At 44.6% G+C, this 17898-nt stretch overlaps 2 protein-coding genes across 2 annotated transcripts in view; both read left to right on the top strand.

Moving 5' to 3' along the window:
• Positions 1-8602, top strand: part of LOC127055112 (cytochrome P450 4B1-like) — a 29031-nt gene extending 20429 nt beyond the window's left edge. The window contains exons 9-12 of the mRNA XM_050961728.1: positions 1556-1689; positions 4803-4867; positions 7651-7733; positions 8434-8602. Of these exons, the coding sequence (XP_050817685.1) occupies positions 1556-1689; positions 4803-4867; positions 7651-7733; positions 8434-8602 (451 nt within the window). The remainder of the gene's footprint in view (positions 1-1555; positions 1690-4802; positions 4868-7650; positions 7734-8433) is intronic.
• LOC127055116 (cytochrome P450 4B1-like) overlaps positions 1-17898 on the top strand; it is a 202061-nt gene that overhangs the window by 47706 nt on the left and 136457 nt on the right. The window lies entirely within an intron of this gene.

Below are 17898 nucleotides of genomic sequence, written 5' to 3'. Positions count from 1 at the left end.
TATTTTTTAATATGTGTACTGATCTTACCTAGTTCTATCCTCTACTTCCACAGCTACGTGGACATACGTCTCAGAGTGGAGGACTTTCCCTCCCAGTAACTTATTGCCCTGTATGAGTTTATTATGTAACCTTGAAGGAGTGTTTTGTGGCAAAGTACCTCTTTCTCCTCAGCAGACTCAGTCCTTTTTAGCCTTGGAGACACAGGCTTGGGCAAAGCAAATCCTTCTAGGTAGCACAGGGTCTGGCTAATCCTTCCCTCAGTCAGTCCCTTATGCTTGTTTTCTCCCCTTCTAGGGACAGAGGGCAGCCTTCCTTGTTGGAAGAGATCTGCACCTGACTGCTTCTCTCACTCTCCCCCTTGCTTCCATGCCAGGGAGGGTTTAAAAAGGTCTCCAGCAGTTGGAGCCAGCTGAACCTAATTAATTCCCTGGTAACCCCTTTTCCAGCTGAACCTTATTTCCCCCTGGTTATCTCTCCTCAGGGGATTGAGAGAGGCCTTTTAACCCCGGGGACTAAATACTACCCCTCCCTTTGTAGCCATTTGTTGTGGGTTTGCCACAGTTGTTAAACATACACTTTGAGCAAAAGAACAACTTTGATTGCACCTGCACTTTTTAACTTTTCCTTTCACTGCAAATAGCATTCATTACATTGAACACTAGTTCCACTGGACTGGGGCTTCTGGTAAAAAAAAGAACAAATGGTACCTGATGTAGCAATATGTCTTGGACAAAGCATTTGTAAGTTATTAAAAAATCCAAATGTCTGATATGGATGAAATGAAAAACTAGGACATTGTGGGTGTCCCAAATAGACTTTCTGAGACAAGAAAACAGGAGCTGGTTGAAAAATGCAAATAATTTTTCATGGAAAATTTAAGAACATTACTTTCAAAATTTCCCATATTTTGCTTTGATTTTTGAAGACAAAACAAAAACAAATCTTGAAGAAATGTCAGTAAAAGATTTTCATTTTCATGAGCTAAAACCCAAGAATGTATATAACCTGAAAAGTTTTATTGAATATTTTTTCAGATTTTAGTTTCTCCTTTTGAAAAAACAGAAAATTTTAACAACAAAAAAAAATTTTCATCAACACTCTTTGTTTTGGTCAACCCATAAAAAATTTTCCTCAAAAGCTTTCGTTTTGATCAAAAAAGCATTTTTAATTAAAAATATTGTAATGAAATAATATTGAGCAGCTGTATCAGATAAGTAACTGATCCTGTTTTTTGGAAAACAGGTACTCAGTTATAGATTGAGAACCCCACTGAAGTTGGTAGCATTACTCCAGCTGAACACACTGCTGGTGAGAGCAGAATTTAGGCCTCACTGCTCTTTGGGTATGGAAAAACATAACAGCATTTCCTAGTTTTAGTCAGAAGCCTTCCATTTGAAGAGAACAAGAGGGAACTTCTTTCAGACTGTAGATTCCCTTGAGGGTTTACAATCTAAAAGATTCACCTAGAGAAACAACAGGTTGTGCAGGCAGCCTTGTATTTCTGCGTTGGGGAGGAGATTCCCACATTCAGACATATCTTTGGTTTCTTTTCAGGAATGACCTTAGTAACATGCCCTACACCACCATGTGCATTAAAGAGACCCTCCGCCTTTACCCTCCGGTACCTCAAGTGTATCGACAACTCAATGAACCAGTCACATTTTTCGATGGGAGGACTTTGCCAGAAGGTCTGATTCTATCCCTTTTCCTGTGTTCTTTATAAGTTTAAGGGTTGCAACTTTATATATAGTAGCTGATGGGCATTGTATGTGCGTGTATCAGTTAATTATGGACCCAAGTGATGGCATTTGGATCAGGATTAAGAAATCCTCTAAAGCTCCAGGGGTTTTGACTCCAGAGTTTTGGTTTACTCCAGTTAGGAAGGTCAGCAGTGCACCAATAACCAAAATGGATTAGGATAAATATTCTGCAATCACACAAAACAGAGATGGTTTAATAGTGTCAGCTGAACCAAAAATCCAGGAAGCATTTCCCTGCATCCATATCTGTCTCAGTTATTAACTAATCACCAGCCAGTTGTCTCAGCCATATTTTACATATCCTTCTCACCACAACGATCTACTGCAAGGAACAATGGCACTTTGATCATGAAGTGACTGAGGAAAAAGAGAAGTCAGAGACTGGGAAGGACATTAATTCCAGAGGATGTGGGGAATGATCTGGCCCACTCATAGGAGGTGGATGAGTTTGCTTTGCTAGCTGACAAGATCAATGTACTAAAAGAGAGATGATGAGCTTTTCAGCTGACCTACACTGTGGGCAGGAATTAGCACCATACATAAAGCTGCTTAGTAAGACCTAAAGTAATGGGACAAGTACAGCTTGCTAACTCCATCAAGAGGCGTAAGAAGTGGGGTGTGACTCTCTGATCTGAGGGAACTAACTGCAGAGCCACAGCGGTCCTGCTGGACACACTTGGAACAGCTGGGCTTAGGGAAAATGCCTAGTTTTATGTCATTTCATTGTAATTGGTGTTACCATTAAGCCAAACCCCATAAAGAGGGTGACTTTAACCTGGTACAGTGTGTGTGTGTGGACTTCATCCAGAACTGTCTAGGAATCGCACCTATGCAAGAGAAGACTAAGGCCTTGTCTACACCACAAAGTTGCAGCACTGGTGAGGGAGTTATAGCGCTGCAACTTAGGAGGTGTACACATCTGCAGGGCATCACCAGCGCTGCAACTCCCTGTTTGCAGCGCTGGCCGTACACCCGTTGAAACTCAGGTGTAGAGGATCCAGCGCTGGTGATCCAGCGCTGGTCATCAGGTGTAAACACTCACCAGTGTTTTTCTTGACCTCCGTGGAATAAACAGGTATCCCAGCATACCAGAGGAAGCCTCTCTGGTAATCAAGCAGGTCTCCTTCCCCGCGGTTTGCTCTCGCGTTCCCCTAACCCCCGTGCAAGCAGATCTCCTTCCCCACGGTTTGCAGGGGGGTTCGGGGAACGCGACAGCACACCGCGGGGAAGGAGATCTGCTTGTACGGGGGTTCAAAAAACACCGGAGCAAACCGCTGGGAAGGAGACCTGCTTGCACGGGGGTTCAGGGAACGCGAGAACAAACCGCGGGGAAGGAGACCTGCTTGGTGGGGGGGGGGTGTTCGGGGAACACTGGAGCAAACCGAGGGGAAGGAGACCTGCTTCCCCGCGGTTTGCTCTCGCGTTCCCCTAACCCCCCTTGAAGCCGCCCAACAGCGCTGCAGTGTGGCCACATCTAACACCACTTGCAGCGCTGGTTGCTGTAAGTGTGACCACTCTGCAGCGCTGGCCCTATACAGCTGTACTAATACAGCTGTAACAACCAGCGCTGCAAAATTGTAGATGTAGACATACCCTAAGACTAAGCAGTTTGGGTATGTGAACAGGAGGGCTCCTCTGCAGGGATGTATTCACAGCCTGGCCTTACAAATGAGAGAGGAGAAATGACGATGATTTAGTTGAGGCTGGTCCTGTTTTGAGCAGGGAGTTGGACTAGATGATCTCCTGAGGTCTCTTCCAACTCGAATCTTCTATGAGTCTATGACTGTGACCACGTTATCTCTTAGCCCTCTCTTCAATAAACGAAGTAGTAAACTTAGTAAATCTTCCACTATAAGGCGTGTTTTTCAAACCTCAGGTAATTCTTGTATCTATGTTTATTTATTTTTTATATTATATTATATTCCATTTATACAGCGACCTGTAAGTTGCTCAGACAAGGTGGTGCTGAGCACGACTTACATGCCTAGAGAGATGAATAAATAGATGTGTGCATACCAGTAAAAATAAGGCAGCAACCCCATATACTTTGGGTGGATGGACTGGACATACTTAGCAGGGCTTACCAAAATGCACTCTTGGGACTTAAAGAGTAGATGCAATCTTGGAACCATTCGCAATTATATTTGAGAACTCATGGAGGATGGGTGAAGTCCGAGAGGACTGGAGAAGGCTAAGTATAGCACCTATCTTTAAAAGAGGAAACAACAGACGAGACGCGTTTCAATACTTGGAAAGATTATGGAACTAATTATTAAATTATGATGCGGAACCAACTTGATTTCTTTCTTTGACAAGGTTATTGGCCCAATGGATAGGGTGGATTCAGTAGATTTGATATATCTTGATTTTAGTAAGGCTTTTGATCCAGTCCCACATGACATTCTCACAAACAAATGTGATCTAGATGAAACTATTACAAGATGGGTGCACAACTGATTAAGACAGTTCTCAAAGAGTAGTTATTAATGGCTCACTATCCAACTGGGAGGATGTATAGCTTAGGCGCTGTGTAGTTAGGTCCTATGATGGTGTCCCTTGAATAGATAAGTGGACAGAGTTGGCACTGGGGTTTGTTGCAGGGTTTGGTTTCTAGGTTGGTGTTTTTTTGTGTGGTGTGTAGTTACTGGTGAGTATTTGCTTCAAGTTGAGGGGCTGTCTGTAACAGACCTAAAAGTGGCAATTCTGCAACAACAAAACTTCAAAAACAGACATGACATGACATGACTGGGAGGCGGGAGAAGTGAAGCAGCCACCGCGTGCTCGAGGTGCTCGGGCGTGGAGCAGGGGTGAGCTGGGGCAAGGGGGGGCCCTCAGGGCAGAGGGTGGGGAGATGCCGCAAGGGGGGGTGCCTCAGGGTGGAGGGGGAGTAGGGAGGGCGCAAGGTGGAAGTTTCTCCTAGGGCACGAATCATCCTTGCACCGGCCCTGGTTGTGGGGCAGGAATACAAAAATATAAATAGAAAGAAAATACTGTAGCAGGTGATTTTCTTCTCATGAGATCTTTTCTCTCATTCTTACCAGGTAGCTTAGTGTCTCTGCACATTTACGCTCTTCACAGAAACCCCGAGATATGGAAAGATCCAGAGGTATGTTACTTTTCTTCTTGTGATATTTAGTTTCTTTTTGCCTGGGCACAATGGAAGGAACTTGCTACAGCATCCATCCCCACCCTCCATTGGGGCAGTGTGGCTATATACCACCAGCATCTTGGGCCAGGCCTTAAAAGTACAGTCTGGCCTCTATATATGCGGAAGTTCTTTATTGGATTGATTATTTTGGATGTAGGCTTAGGGCTAGTTTCTTTTCTCAATCAGACCAGTGTAAATCCAGAATACATTTATGGACCCCAATGGAGCTATTCAGGATTTACACCAATTCAACTGAGATCAGAATCTCTTGCCCTTTATCTGCACTGATAATGAAGATGGGATCCAGACGTCTATTAATTTAGAAAGGTGTAATTGCTCTGAACCTTTAAAATCCCATCATCCCAATTAGGTTAGTCAATGAAGGTTCTCCTTAGTGACATGAGGCCTCATTCTCCACCATATGGCTTTGTACATCAGGCAGTAATTTATATCCCATTCAGGTAGTTTTGGCACATTGCACGTGTGATTGAATATATAAGATACAGGCATGGGTCGGCACTGTGTCCATGGTAAAAATTTTGAGGTACATGGGCATGGACCTCAACATTTTTACTATGAGGTAGCGCCCCACTCCCCACCCATGCAAATGGCTTCCCCGCATCCCTCTGTGCTGTGAAGTGTCTGTCTTGGCCACTCTGCAGCATGCTGCCTCTGGAGTGCAGCTTCGTTCCGCCCCCAGCAGCTCCCAGCCCATTGGCTGCCCCCCACTGCACCGCCCCCTCATCCTAGCTCCAGCCCTTTGGTTCCACCTCCCTGGATGCAGAGGCCCTCTCAGCCTAGCTTCCCTGCAACAGCTGGGATGAAGGACAACAGAGGTGAGCCCCCCCCAAGAATTTGTTCCACCATGGCCCTGCTTACAACAGACCCCTGCCCACAGCTGGAGCCTGCCCCTTGGAGGGGATGCCCTGGTCAGGAGGCAGAGGAGATGCCCACCCACCCTGGGATAACCCCTGCCGGGGGGGGGGTGCCCTAGTCACAGTGAAGGGAAAAGGAAACCCTGCTGCTCCACTGATCAACCCCCGGCTTCCACTTCCCACATCCTGTGACATGATGGGGAATCTCCCATGTAAGCGACACAAACAGGGGAGAGGGACCCTTTGGTCCCAGACATGGAATAAATGATGTACCCTGGTCAGTAGGAGCTGCTAATCCTCCTCCTGCCCACATACACACACATCCTCTCATAAGACATTTAAACAAGAGAAATAAAAAAGTAAAAACAAAGAGACATCCTTGTGGCACCTTAGAGACTAACAAATGTATTTTTGTGGGCTAGAACCCACTTCATCAGATACATGGAGTGCAAAATACAGGATAGGTATAAATACATTGAAGTCTGTTTTTTAAGTGTTTTTGTTGAAGAATTGCCACTTTAGGTGTGTTATTGAGTGACTGGGGAGATTGAAGTGTTCTCCTACTGGTTTTTGAATGTTATAATTCCTGATGTTGGATTTGTGTCCATTTATTCTTTTGCATAGAGACTGTCCGGTTTGGCCAATGAACATTGCAGAAGGGCATTGCTGGCACATGATGGCATATATCACATTGGTAGATATGCAGGTGAATGAGCCCCGATGGTGTGGCTGATGTAGTTAGGTCCTATGATGGTGTCCCTTGAATAGATAAGTGGACAGAGTTGGCACTGGGGTTTGTTGCAGGGTTTGGTTTCTAGGTTGGTGTTTTTTTGTGTGGTGTGTAGTTACTGGTGAGTATTTGCTTCAGGTTGAGGGGCTGTCTGTAACAGACCTAAAAGTGGCAATTCTGCAACAACAAAACTTCAAAAACAGACTCCAACGTGAAGCTGCAGAACTGGAATTAATTTGCAAACTGTACACCATCAAATTAGGCCTGAATAAAGACTGGAAGTGGTTGGGTCATTATAAAACCTAAACCCTAATTTCCCCCATACTAATTTCCCCCTACTGTTTCTCACACCTTCTTGTCAACTGTTTGAAATGGACCACTCTCATTATCACTACAAAAGTGATTTTTCCTCCTTTGGTATCCTACTGTTAATTGAATTGAGTCATTAGACTGACCTCACACTTGGTAAGGCAAATCCCATCTTTTCATGTATTTATACCTGCTCCTGTATTTTCCACTCCATGCATCCGATGAAGTGGGTTCTAGCCCACAAAAGCTTATGCCCAAATAAATGTGTTAGTCTCTAAGGTGCCACAAGGACTCCTTGTTGTTTTTGCTTATACAGACTAACATAGCTATCACTCTGAAACCAATAGAAAAGCACTGGCAACAATGCACTGGATATATGGTTTTAGGACGAATATTTATTTCAATGCCTCATCCCACAAAAAAATATTGACTGCAGTGGTGAGGTACATTCAAAAACATTAAAGTGAGTTAAATTTATTATTATTATTAACTAGCTAGCTAAGTTGCTGGTTTTTTTCAGTGTGGAAAATGGTGGTTATTTTGCAGGTTGAATGATGACTGAATGACATAACCCTCACCCCTCGCCAATGTCCGTCACTCAGTCCGTTAATTTTGTCAAGTGTCCATCGTACAACATGGTGCTGCCTACCCCAGATGCAAGTCAGTGCAGAATGGGGCCCAATTGTACCCTCAGTTACAGAGGAGATGGGGGATTATCTAACTAGCCAAGGGAAGAGATGGGACCTTGCTGAGTGAACACAGTTGCCAAACCCAGCAGTAGCTTTGTCACTAAATGTCTTTAGAGTACAAGTGATCTTTTCTTCCAGGTGTTTGACCCCCTGAGATTTTCACAAGACAACTTGTCTGATCAGCATTCCTTCGCCTTTATGCCCTTTGCTGCTGGGCCACGGTGACGTATTAATTAATTAATTGTGTGAAACCTACAGCCAGAAAACCGAAAACCACAATGAAAGGAGAGAAAATTATCTCGTGTACTTCTAATTGTTCTCAGAAGTGATGATTATGATAGATTGTCCTTTAGTGCTTGATCTCAAGTCCATTAACTATAAAGATGTTATTTTTATTACAATAGTACCTAGAGGCACTAACCAATATTATGGGGCCCCACTGTGCTAGGACCTGTACATACATATAGAAAGAGACAGGGTAACCATTAATGAGAGTGTGTTAGATGTTCCCCTCTCTGCCCAATCGGCAGAAGCTACTTGTCTGTTACAATCCCACTTAAAGAGCCCAGGTATTTATCTCAAGATGTATCAGCTCATGCTTTTAGCTCTAGGTGTCCCTGAGTCAATTCCCGATGTGTCAGTCAAGGTGGCGGCCATCACAGTAGACCCTGCCTGGAAGAGCTTACAATCAAAATAGTCAAAGACTTGGAGGTGAAACTGGGGTACAGAACAGGGACGTGATTTGCCCAGGGTCACATGGCAGGTCAGTGGCAGAATCAGTAATGGAACCCAGGTCCCCTTGACTCCCTGTCCACTACAGCAGCTTCCTCTCTTCACACTCCAGCGGGTTTGGGTCAGACCATTAATGACTTAGCCCATAAATCTCCCTTACAGACTGAGCATTTTTCCTTCTCTTCTCAGGAACTGCATCGGGCAGCAGTTTGCCATGACTGAGTTGAAAGTGGCTCTTGCCCTAACCCTCCTCCGCTTCGAACTCTCACCTGACCTGACTACACCTCCGAATGAAGTAACTGAGCTTATCCTGCGCTCCAGGACTGGAATACATTTGCATTTAAAGAAACTTTCCTAATATCTTTGCTATTTCATGCTGAAACTATCTTTGATATTTTTTTTCAGCAAAGCTTGCAAGTCACAAGACTTTCTTAGTAGATTTGCTCATCTTAAATATGAGGAACAGTAAATTACTGTACTAGTGTGTGAGAGGGTAGAGACATTCTTTAAGGGTGAGGCTGGGTGGAAACATTCTTATGGGGCCTGATCGTCAGCCACTGTAAAGTGACATAGCTTCATTGACTTGGAGTTATGCCAAAATACACTAGCTGAGAATTTGGTCAATGATGTTTATAGATTGGCCACATACAGAGACACGAACAAAAGTACAACAGGAAATCACTGGTTCTGAAATCCAGTACAGTGAGGGCATAGTTATATTCTGTATAGAGAAACTTTTCTCTCTTTTGGCTTTTCCAATGCCCTTTGTCTATTCCTTCTGTCCCACCTTACAAAGCAATGAGGATCTTAATATTATGTCTCCCAGTGTAGGAGGGGGGAATATTTTCCTCTTTGCATTAGGAGGTGATCTTCCCATTAATCTTTGAGCTAAGGAAGAAACTGGTGGGAGCAAGATTTTCCTGTTAAATGCAATCTGATTTAATCAATGGTAAAAGCCAGATTTTGATCCATTGATCTCAGTGGCGTTGCTCTGGGTTTGAAACAGAGAACAGGGTTTGTGCGTTATAAAAGTTGCTTGTGGAGATCCATATTTACCAAATCGGATGCAGTTTTATCAGGAATGGATCTGTTAATGCCTTCTGTAGTTGAACTCCTTACTAAAGAGTTGTGGTGTTTTTTAAATACTCAAATATTTATCCAAGTTTTGTTGAGAGCATTTCAATAAACACATTAATAATCTTCAACCACTCAGTGACATATTCTGGAATGTAAAATGCTGAGATGTTTGCTGTACCCAGGGGCTACCCATGGGGTGACAACTTGATTCAGGTCAGTAGATTTTTCTGGAAGCAAAACCCTGCATTGTTAGGGGAGCAGGACAACAAAGTAACATCAATGATCAAAACCCAAGTTCAGAAACAACATTATAAACATCAGGGTTGAAACCTGTGTGTCAGGTATGGCCAGCTGTGTGGGTTGAGCCAGAAATGACCAATGAGTGTCCTAAGCAAGCAATAAATTAATTTAATGATGAGTGAGTTTTACATTCAAGTCCATGTTGGCATGGATTCTGAATTCTCCCTGAACAATGAGATAGGAGAATTTCAACACCAGTATAGAGGACAATGCTTCCATCTTGTTTGCACCATTATGGAGAAAGCTACCTGAGTCCCAGACTCATGCCTGATCCACTGAATGAAAGTGCCTATGCCAAACAGAGTGGGACTTTTCAGAAGTACCTAGGTGATTTATAAGCACAAGTCCCATAGAAAATCAGCACCACTTAGCCTCTTAAGTTACTTAAAAGGAACGTAAAAGGATAAATGGACACAAATCAGATATTAGGAATGGCAATATACAAAAACCTGTAGGAGAACACTTCAATCTCCCTGGACACACAATAGCAGATTTAAAGGTAGCCATCCTGCAGCCAAAAAACTTCAGGACCAGACTTCAAAGAGAAACTGCTGAGCTTCAGTTCATTTGCAAAGTTGACACCATCAGCTCAGGATTAAACAAAGACTGTGAATGGCTAGCCAACTACAAAAGCAGTTTCTCCTCCCTTGGTGTTCACACCTCAACTGCTAGAAGAGGGCCTCATCCTCTGTGATTGAACAAACCTCATTATCTCTAGCCTGATTCTTGCTTGCATATTTATACCTGCCTCTGGAAATTTCCACTACATGAATCTGACGAAGTGGGTATTCACCCACGAAAGCTCATGCTCCAATATGTCTGTTAGTCTATAAGGTGCCACAAGACTCTTTGCTGCTTTTAAGTTACTTAGAAACTTCGGAAAACCTCACCCACATTCTTTTTCTGTCTCATTTCTCCTATATTTAAAGAGGGCTAACAATAATTGTGAACTATCCCATGGCTCTTTTGCTTACCTCTGCAAGATCCTCTTACAATAATGTCTAATACACCTGTTGAAGTTTAAGGACTGGGACTTTCTTCCAGCATTTCTTTACTTCATGGTCTAATTTCAGTCCATTATGCAGACCCAGTGGCCTCTCCATGATTAAAATTGCAACCAGGATCCTATTCTACATTTTGCCAATGGTCCAGCTAGTCTAGTATTTGGACTCCCACACTAGCTAATATCTGCTTCTACATAGAAACCCTACAGTAGGCAGCTATGGAGCAGCATAAACGAAATTATGCTGGGAGTGAGGTAATTTGCTCCCCAGGACAGGGGTGTGAAATACAATAGGCTTAATTTTGATTGAATAATGCTGTCAAAATAGTCAATGCATTAGCTCTGCAGACACAGCTCTGATAATTCTTCTGTGTGATTAACCCAAAATATGAAAATGGGAAGTGGGCTTGGGGCCAAGTCTGTTAATTTTTATTTATCATCTTTGTAGTTATTCCCCTTCTCGTATGGAAGTAGCTATGTTAGTATAGAGTACCCTTATACTGATATGACTGTACCTGACACTAGGGGCGGGGGGGCGCTATTTCACTCTATGTGGTTTTCAAATAACATACCCCTTTTTCCAAATAATGTTGTTTACTGCATACCATCATCTGAGGTATAGTCATAATATACCTATGATTAGATTACCAAGTTTTACCAAATAAAATGAGTTGTCTGCCATTACAGGATTTTTCTTCCCTAACCCCAGGTTGAAAAACACTGCTTGCCAGCATAGTCAAAGCAGTACAACTTTCTTACAACTTGTGTATGCAAGTCCCGCCATAGGGCAGAAATGTGTGTGGCAGAACCTGTATCTCAAATGTTCAGTGAGCAATTTCATTAACATGAGAGATCTGCTCTGTTTGTCCAGATTCAATTCAAGTGCGAAACCTATTACCAACTTAGATCTATCTCAGTTATCTTAAGATGTCACAGCCGTGTCACTGACGCACACATTAAATAGCAAGTATTAAACAAATTCTACTGTAATCTTGTTAGCACTTTAGGTTTCCAAATAAAAGTTGAGCAGGATTCAGGCTCTCAGATCTGTTCTATGGATCTCATGAGAAACTGACGCTCCTGCTGTATCCTAATGTGATATCCTAAACCCCTCTAGGGTCTGGAAAGCTGAAATAGTATCATTTGTACTATCGTAGTGCCAAGAGGCTCCTGCTGAGATAGGGGCCTGATTGGGGCCCAGGTGCTGTAGAAACATAGTGTTACAGGAAATAACTTCCCAACAGGAGGTGCTACACTATGATTATGTATTGGAAGTTAGAATACTGCTTGAAGATCCAGGAAACTCTAGTTATGTCTCTAACCCAGACATCTCCAGGGGTGGTGATCTGCCCCATGTAGTGGCACCAAGACCACTTAGAGAGGGATTGATGAGTCTACTCTATAGCCTGAGCTAGCAGCTATATGGCTTTTAGCTCATGCAGTAGAGGTTCATGCAGGTTCCAGGTTCAATCCCGCCTGCCAACAACCAGGATCTGTCAGTATTACAAGTGCTGAAAGCCCTGCGGCATGGCTGCGGCTAGCCTGGCTCAGCTGACTCAGGCTGGGGGCATGTTGGGCTATAAAACTGTAGTGTAGATGTTTGGTCTCAGGCTAGAGCCTGGGCTTTGAGACCTCATGAAGGGGGAGGGTCTCACAGCCCAAGATGTAGCCTGACACTAAATATCTATAATTCAATTTTTAGCCCCACAACAAAAGCCCACATCACCTGACCCAGGCTCTGAAATGTGGAGTGGTGGGTTTTTTATTGCAGTATAAATATACACTCAATGTGGAGGAAGGAATACAGCCAGAAAGTTGCATAGTCCTGGCTCTATCTCTTTATGTTCACACACCAATCCTGGTGTCAGGTTCGTGTCGACTCCTGCAGATCCATGAAATCAGAAACCAAGAATAGTGGGAGGAAGGGAGAATGCTCCAGAGAAAACAATAAACGTGGCTGCATATCAGGTTCCTGTCCATAGCAGATGGACATGAAAATGGATGTGTTTAGCAATTGGACATTATTTGGAAGGGAAGCCTGTAAAATTGCAATGGACAGGATAAAAAGGAAAAGAAAATAAGAATAGTCACACAATTAGCTGTAATGGAGAAAAACTGCCACATGCTCCAGCAGCATTTGGATATGTCAGCAGCAGACCAGGAGGACCCCTATAAAATCCTAGAACACTCTTTCATGGTTTAAGACTAACTATACCTTTGACCTCAGTTTCTCTGTGGGCACCTGTTCAAGTGACTGGCCCTGCGCCTTCATTTTTCTCAGAGTGGACTGCCACAAATGACCCCACTTTTAGCCTGGATCTTGATGCTGCAGCACTCATACACCAATTGTGATTACTTCATTGTCCTGATTGCATTTGGCCACCTGCATGGATTCCCTTCAGCATCTGTGACTAGTAGGTGATACAGAGACTGCAAACAGCTTCTTCAAAGCAAAGACTCTTCCCTCAAGAGTTGGGTAGATTCAACTTTTCATAGGCACACACCCTGCTTCCAGGGACCTGAGTTCTGTCTGCTTTCCTGCAAGCCCTGTCTTCTCCCGTCTGATCAACAGATCTGTGCTTTTTAACAACGTAACGGTTCCGAAGTTCTTTGTTTGCACCCAGCCCCCATCTCTGAGCTGGCCCCTGGTTGAAGTCTGGCTCCCTCGGCCCTGCTCCCTGGCTGAATAGAGCTCTGGATCTGCTGGGGCAGCACAATGCCCCGGCCAAAAGACAGGTACTTGTGTCTCCCCTGGCACATGCCCGTTCCTCCCCAGGGAAGTGCAACCCATAATGAGAACCTCTGGTTTCAGACCCATGGTGCATACACTGCTGCTTATTTACATGACGTTGTCACTTATAGCCAAGACTGTTGTTAAGCATGTAAAGTAATAACAGGTCACCAGAACTGTGCATCTCTCTACCAGGATGTAGATTCAGCACTTTATGTGGACCCAGTGGCTGCACATTTACATATGAAGTCACATGTAAATGAAGAGAGGTGAAGTCAGCAAAAAATGAGCACACAGGAAAAAAACAAGCCCTGGAAGGATTATACTGTCTAGGAGTAAAGACAATGAACTTTGGGTGTATTTCTAAAAGGCAAAGAAGGCATCATGGTATCCTATGGTTAGGAAGTAAATGGATAGCATATCTGCTTTCATGAAAACGGGATCTCTTCCTGCCTTGGCTGAAAATGTTGCAGAGGACTTGGAGTGTACTAACCACTTTAGATATGCAGTTAAGTTTTGTCTCTAGAAAGCATGTTATGATTTTGTTTTATATGTAACCATCTGTTTCCAATATTCTTATTCATTATTCCTGAATCTCTTTACTTTAATCATAAACTTATTCTCTTTTTCACTAGAAATATCTCAGTGCTGTAATATTAAGCACAACATTGGTCTTGAGATGAATTTTACAAGCTGGTCTGAACTGTTTCTTTGGTCAAACAGGCCTGGTAGTATTCAGTGGAGAAGAGGCTGGACACTGCAGGGAATTCTCAGAGAGTGCTTGGGCATTGGTGTGTGCCATTCGCTAACCTGCACAAAGGGAATGAAGCCTGTGGGGTCTGCAAGGTCGTCCTTGTGCTGCCAGAGGCAGCTGGTTTCAGGGAGCGGAAGCATGGACAAGACTGCATCACGCTAAGGGCATGTAGCAGTGAAGTGCTTTCCAACCCTGGGTACCCCTGCAGAGCATCACAAATATATAATACTTTCGATTTGCGGCTGTATCCAGAGCCCACTGAAGTCAGTGGAAAAATTTCCATTGACTTCAGTGAGGGCTGGATCAGCCCCTAAGTACAAATTTATTTTAAATCCATGTAAAGGGTATAAAAGGTTATACTGCACTTTCACCTCTTACTGGGCTCAAGGCAGGGGTAATGGTAAAATTCTATGGCCTTTGTTATACATGTAACCCCTTCCTGGGGCATCCTGGCCCTCACTGGTGGTGGAGTCCCTTGTTCCATCCTCCTTAGGATCTCTCTGATCTCCACCCGCACCCAGCAGGCCCTGGGTTCCCAACAATTAGTGCTTCCATCTAGTGACCAGGTACACAAAGGACTAACAACCGCTTGACTGCTACGACATGAATTAACTAGTACATGGAATCACAGTCCACATAAAAAAAACAACAGTTTAATCCCCAGATAGGAACAAGGTAAGCTAAAACAAGGGGATGAGAACAAGGAAAGGACTCAGAGATGTAAATAAACAAGGATCTAACCCATCTTGCAATAACTCCTGAAAACCAACAACAAAAATCAGTGTGATCCTCATACCAGACATTATAGGCAGTACAAAGGGCTGGTTCAAATGTCTAAGGTTCCTTCTGAAAATTTAACAAACAACAGTGGCTCACGTCCCTGCCCAGAAATCTAGGAAATTTATATACCCCCTGAGGTGCCCCAGACAAGCAATACTTCTAACAAACACTGAGTCCATTGTACAAAACAAAGAAAACCTTACTCACAGTTTGTTGTCTCGGATGGGCAGAATTCAGGCAGGTCTATCTCCAGCCCCAGTGGAAAGTGCTGCCAGATCTGGTCCGGGAGCTATACCACTTTGCCCAGCTGAACTGATCTCATTGCTGGGTAGCAAAGACCTCATTAGAGTTCCTCAGCTCACCTGCTCAATAACACCTCTGTGTCTGCCACTGTCTGCAAAGCCATGTTTTCTTCATGAAAGCTACCTCTCCACCACTCTTCAGAGACAGTTCAGTGAAATAGCACTGGGCACAGTTCTTGCCACCAGAGATAGCATTGCCACCTAAGATAGCAGCCCCTCCTCCTTCTCTCAGATTGTTGGGGCTCCAGTACCCAACCTTGCCAGACTGCAGTGATGGTTTGGATGACCCATAATTGCAGGCATAGTTGGTGCAGTTCTCTCGCTCTTTTGTTACCCACAGAGATAACAGTGTTTTATTACCCCCAAATTTAAAATTTGACTGAATTTTGACAACAGTTCTCCATCCTGTCATTTCCCTTGGCTCACCAAGAAATGCCAGCAGACAACTCCCTCCCCTATAAAACTTCTGTCATTTGGAGCTCTCAGCAGCTCTGGGGCACCATGACAGGATTCACTCACCAGAGCGGCAGCTCCGGCTGGCCATCTTAGAGATTAGCTCTCTCACCCCTCTTCTGGTCAGGCCTCTCCCGCCGCCTTCTCTGTCTGCAGAAATGCCTGATTCCATAGAGTCCTCTTCATGACTTGGTCCTCCGTCCAGATCACCATCCACGTTTTCCCCCTTCTGGGGGGAGGACAGAAGTATCTCCCAGCTCTATAGTCCAGCCACTTCCCTAGCGGCGAGTCGGGGGGAAGCGGGCACATCCACTACTCCAGGTCCCAGCCCAGGGACCCTGTAGATAGCAGCCTCCTGCTGCCTCTCCTTAACTTCTCCGACAATAACTCTTCAATTCTCCCGGCCACTTCCCTGCAGCCACAGCACCTTCTTTACCCTCTTCTCAGGACCTCCAGCCAGCACTTCCCAGCAGCCAGCCAGCCAGCTCCCCGGTCCCTGCCAGCAACTGTTCTATCCAAGGTGCTACCTTCTTACTGCCTGCTAGGAACACAGTCCTCTCTCCTTGGGCTCCCTGCAACAACTGACTAGGGGTGGGCTCTGCCCTGCGGCTCTTCTTATATGTGAGCCCTCCGGGCCCTGATTGGCTGCTCCATGCAGCCGCTCTCTCATTGGCTGCTTTTAACCTCTTCTTTTCCTGCATTATTACCAGAGAAAATTCTCCAGTTTCTACTGAATAAGCAAAAATCACTCCAATCTGAGATGGACGCTGCAGACCCTGAGCATGCTCTGAGGTGAAGGTCATCCGTGAGCATGTGCAAGATTGGCCACCACTGAGCGTTGGCAGTAAGGAGTGACAGAGGGGAGAGTCAGTTAAACCTCCAGCTGGTCAGAACCCGCTCAGACCCGGTCACAACTTGTTTTAAAGGGCAGAGCTGTCAATCAGAATTCTGAGCACCTGCGAGTCAGGAAACTGTAGCTCGGAACAGGGAGCTATATAAAGAAAGAGCTGAATGGTGTCCCAGGCAGGATCGAGTCCTGGTGGCCAGTGCCGTGGGGTCTCTGTGGAGTTTCCACTTCCACAGTTCCTGCATCTTCTGGGGACTCGGCCTTTCTTGTGGATCGGGGGGCTCTGGGTCGGCTTCAGACCTTGTCACCAAGAGAGTAAAAATGGCTGCCTCTTTGGTGGCTGTGGAGAGAAACAACCAACGGTTTCTCCCTCAGGCTCTCCGCTCCTTCCCCCAAGTCACACAGTCCCCCCCGAGCCCTATGAAGCCTCTTCGGCGACCTGCCATTGGTCACCCAGCATTGCCAATCAGGCTTGTCTTCCTGCCACAGGCCGGGTGTCTCCCTCCAGCACAGCCAAACCAGTTCCAGTTTATGCCTCTGTGCTACTTTTTGTAGGAGCAGCACCTCTAAAGCTTCCAAACTGGCAGGGGCTACATACAGGAGGGAAGACTTAGGGTGACCAGACAGCAAGTGCAAAAAATTGGGATGGGGGGTAGGGGGTAATAGGTACCTATATAAGAAAAAGTCTCCAAAATCGGGACTGTCCCCATAAAATTGGGACATCTGGTCACCCAAGGCAGACTAGATGATCTAATGGTCCCTGCTGCCCTTAGAATCTCCTAATCTACCCTGTCTGTTGCCTGATTTTTAAGAGCTGAACTCACTGGGGCTGCTAATGGTTCTACCATTTTGTAAATCTGCTCCATTTGTGAATCAGCATAGCTGCAGTGGAGGATCTAGTTCATAGTGTTTACTATAGAGACAAGGTGGGTGAGGTAATCTCTTTTATTGGATCAATTTCTGTTGGTGAGAGAGAGACAAGCTTTCAAGCTTATACAAAGCTCTCCTTCAGGTGTGGGAAATACACTCCAAGTATCACAGCTAAATACAAGGTAGAACAGATGGTTCAGCATAAGGAGTTAACACTATTTCAAGGTGATGTGGCCCTTTAACACCTCTCCAGTTATAAGGGCAAAAAAGCTGGGGGGCAGGGACTTAATGGGTTATAGAGTGTTATAATAAGTCATAAATCCAGTATCTCTATTCAGTCCATACTACTCTAATTTTCCTAAACACTAAAAATCCTGGGACCAACACAGCTACACTCTGCATGCAAGATTTACGCTGCCATGCAGAGCTATATGGGGTGCGTTTTTGATATGTTTATGTTCTGAGGCAGAGATAAATGATTACTCCTACCTCACCTACACAGCTACCCAGAGCTTTATTGGCTATACAATTATCCAG

Source organism: Gopherus flavomarginatus, chromosome 7 (genome assembly GCF_025201925.1).
Source record: "Gopherus flavomarginatus isolate rGopFla2 chromosome 7, rGopFla2.mat.asm, whole genome shotgun sequence".
In the NCBI taxonomy this organism is placed as follows: Eukaryota; Metazoa; Chordata; order Testudines; family Testudinidae; genus Gopherus; species Gopherus flavomarginatus.
This window is presented reverse-complemented; position numbering and strand designations above follow the sequence as displayed.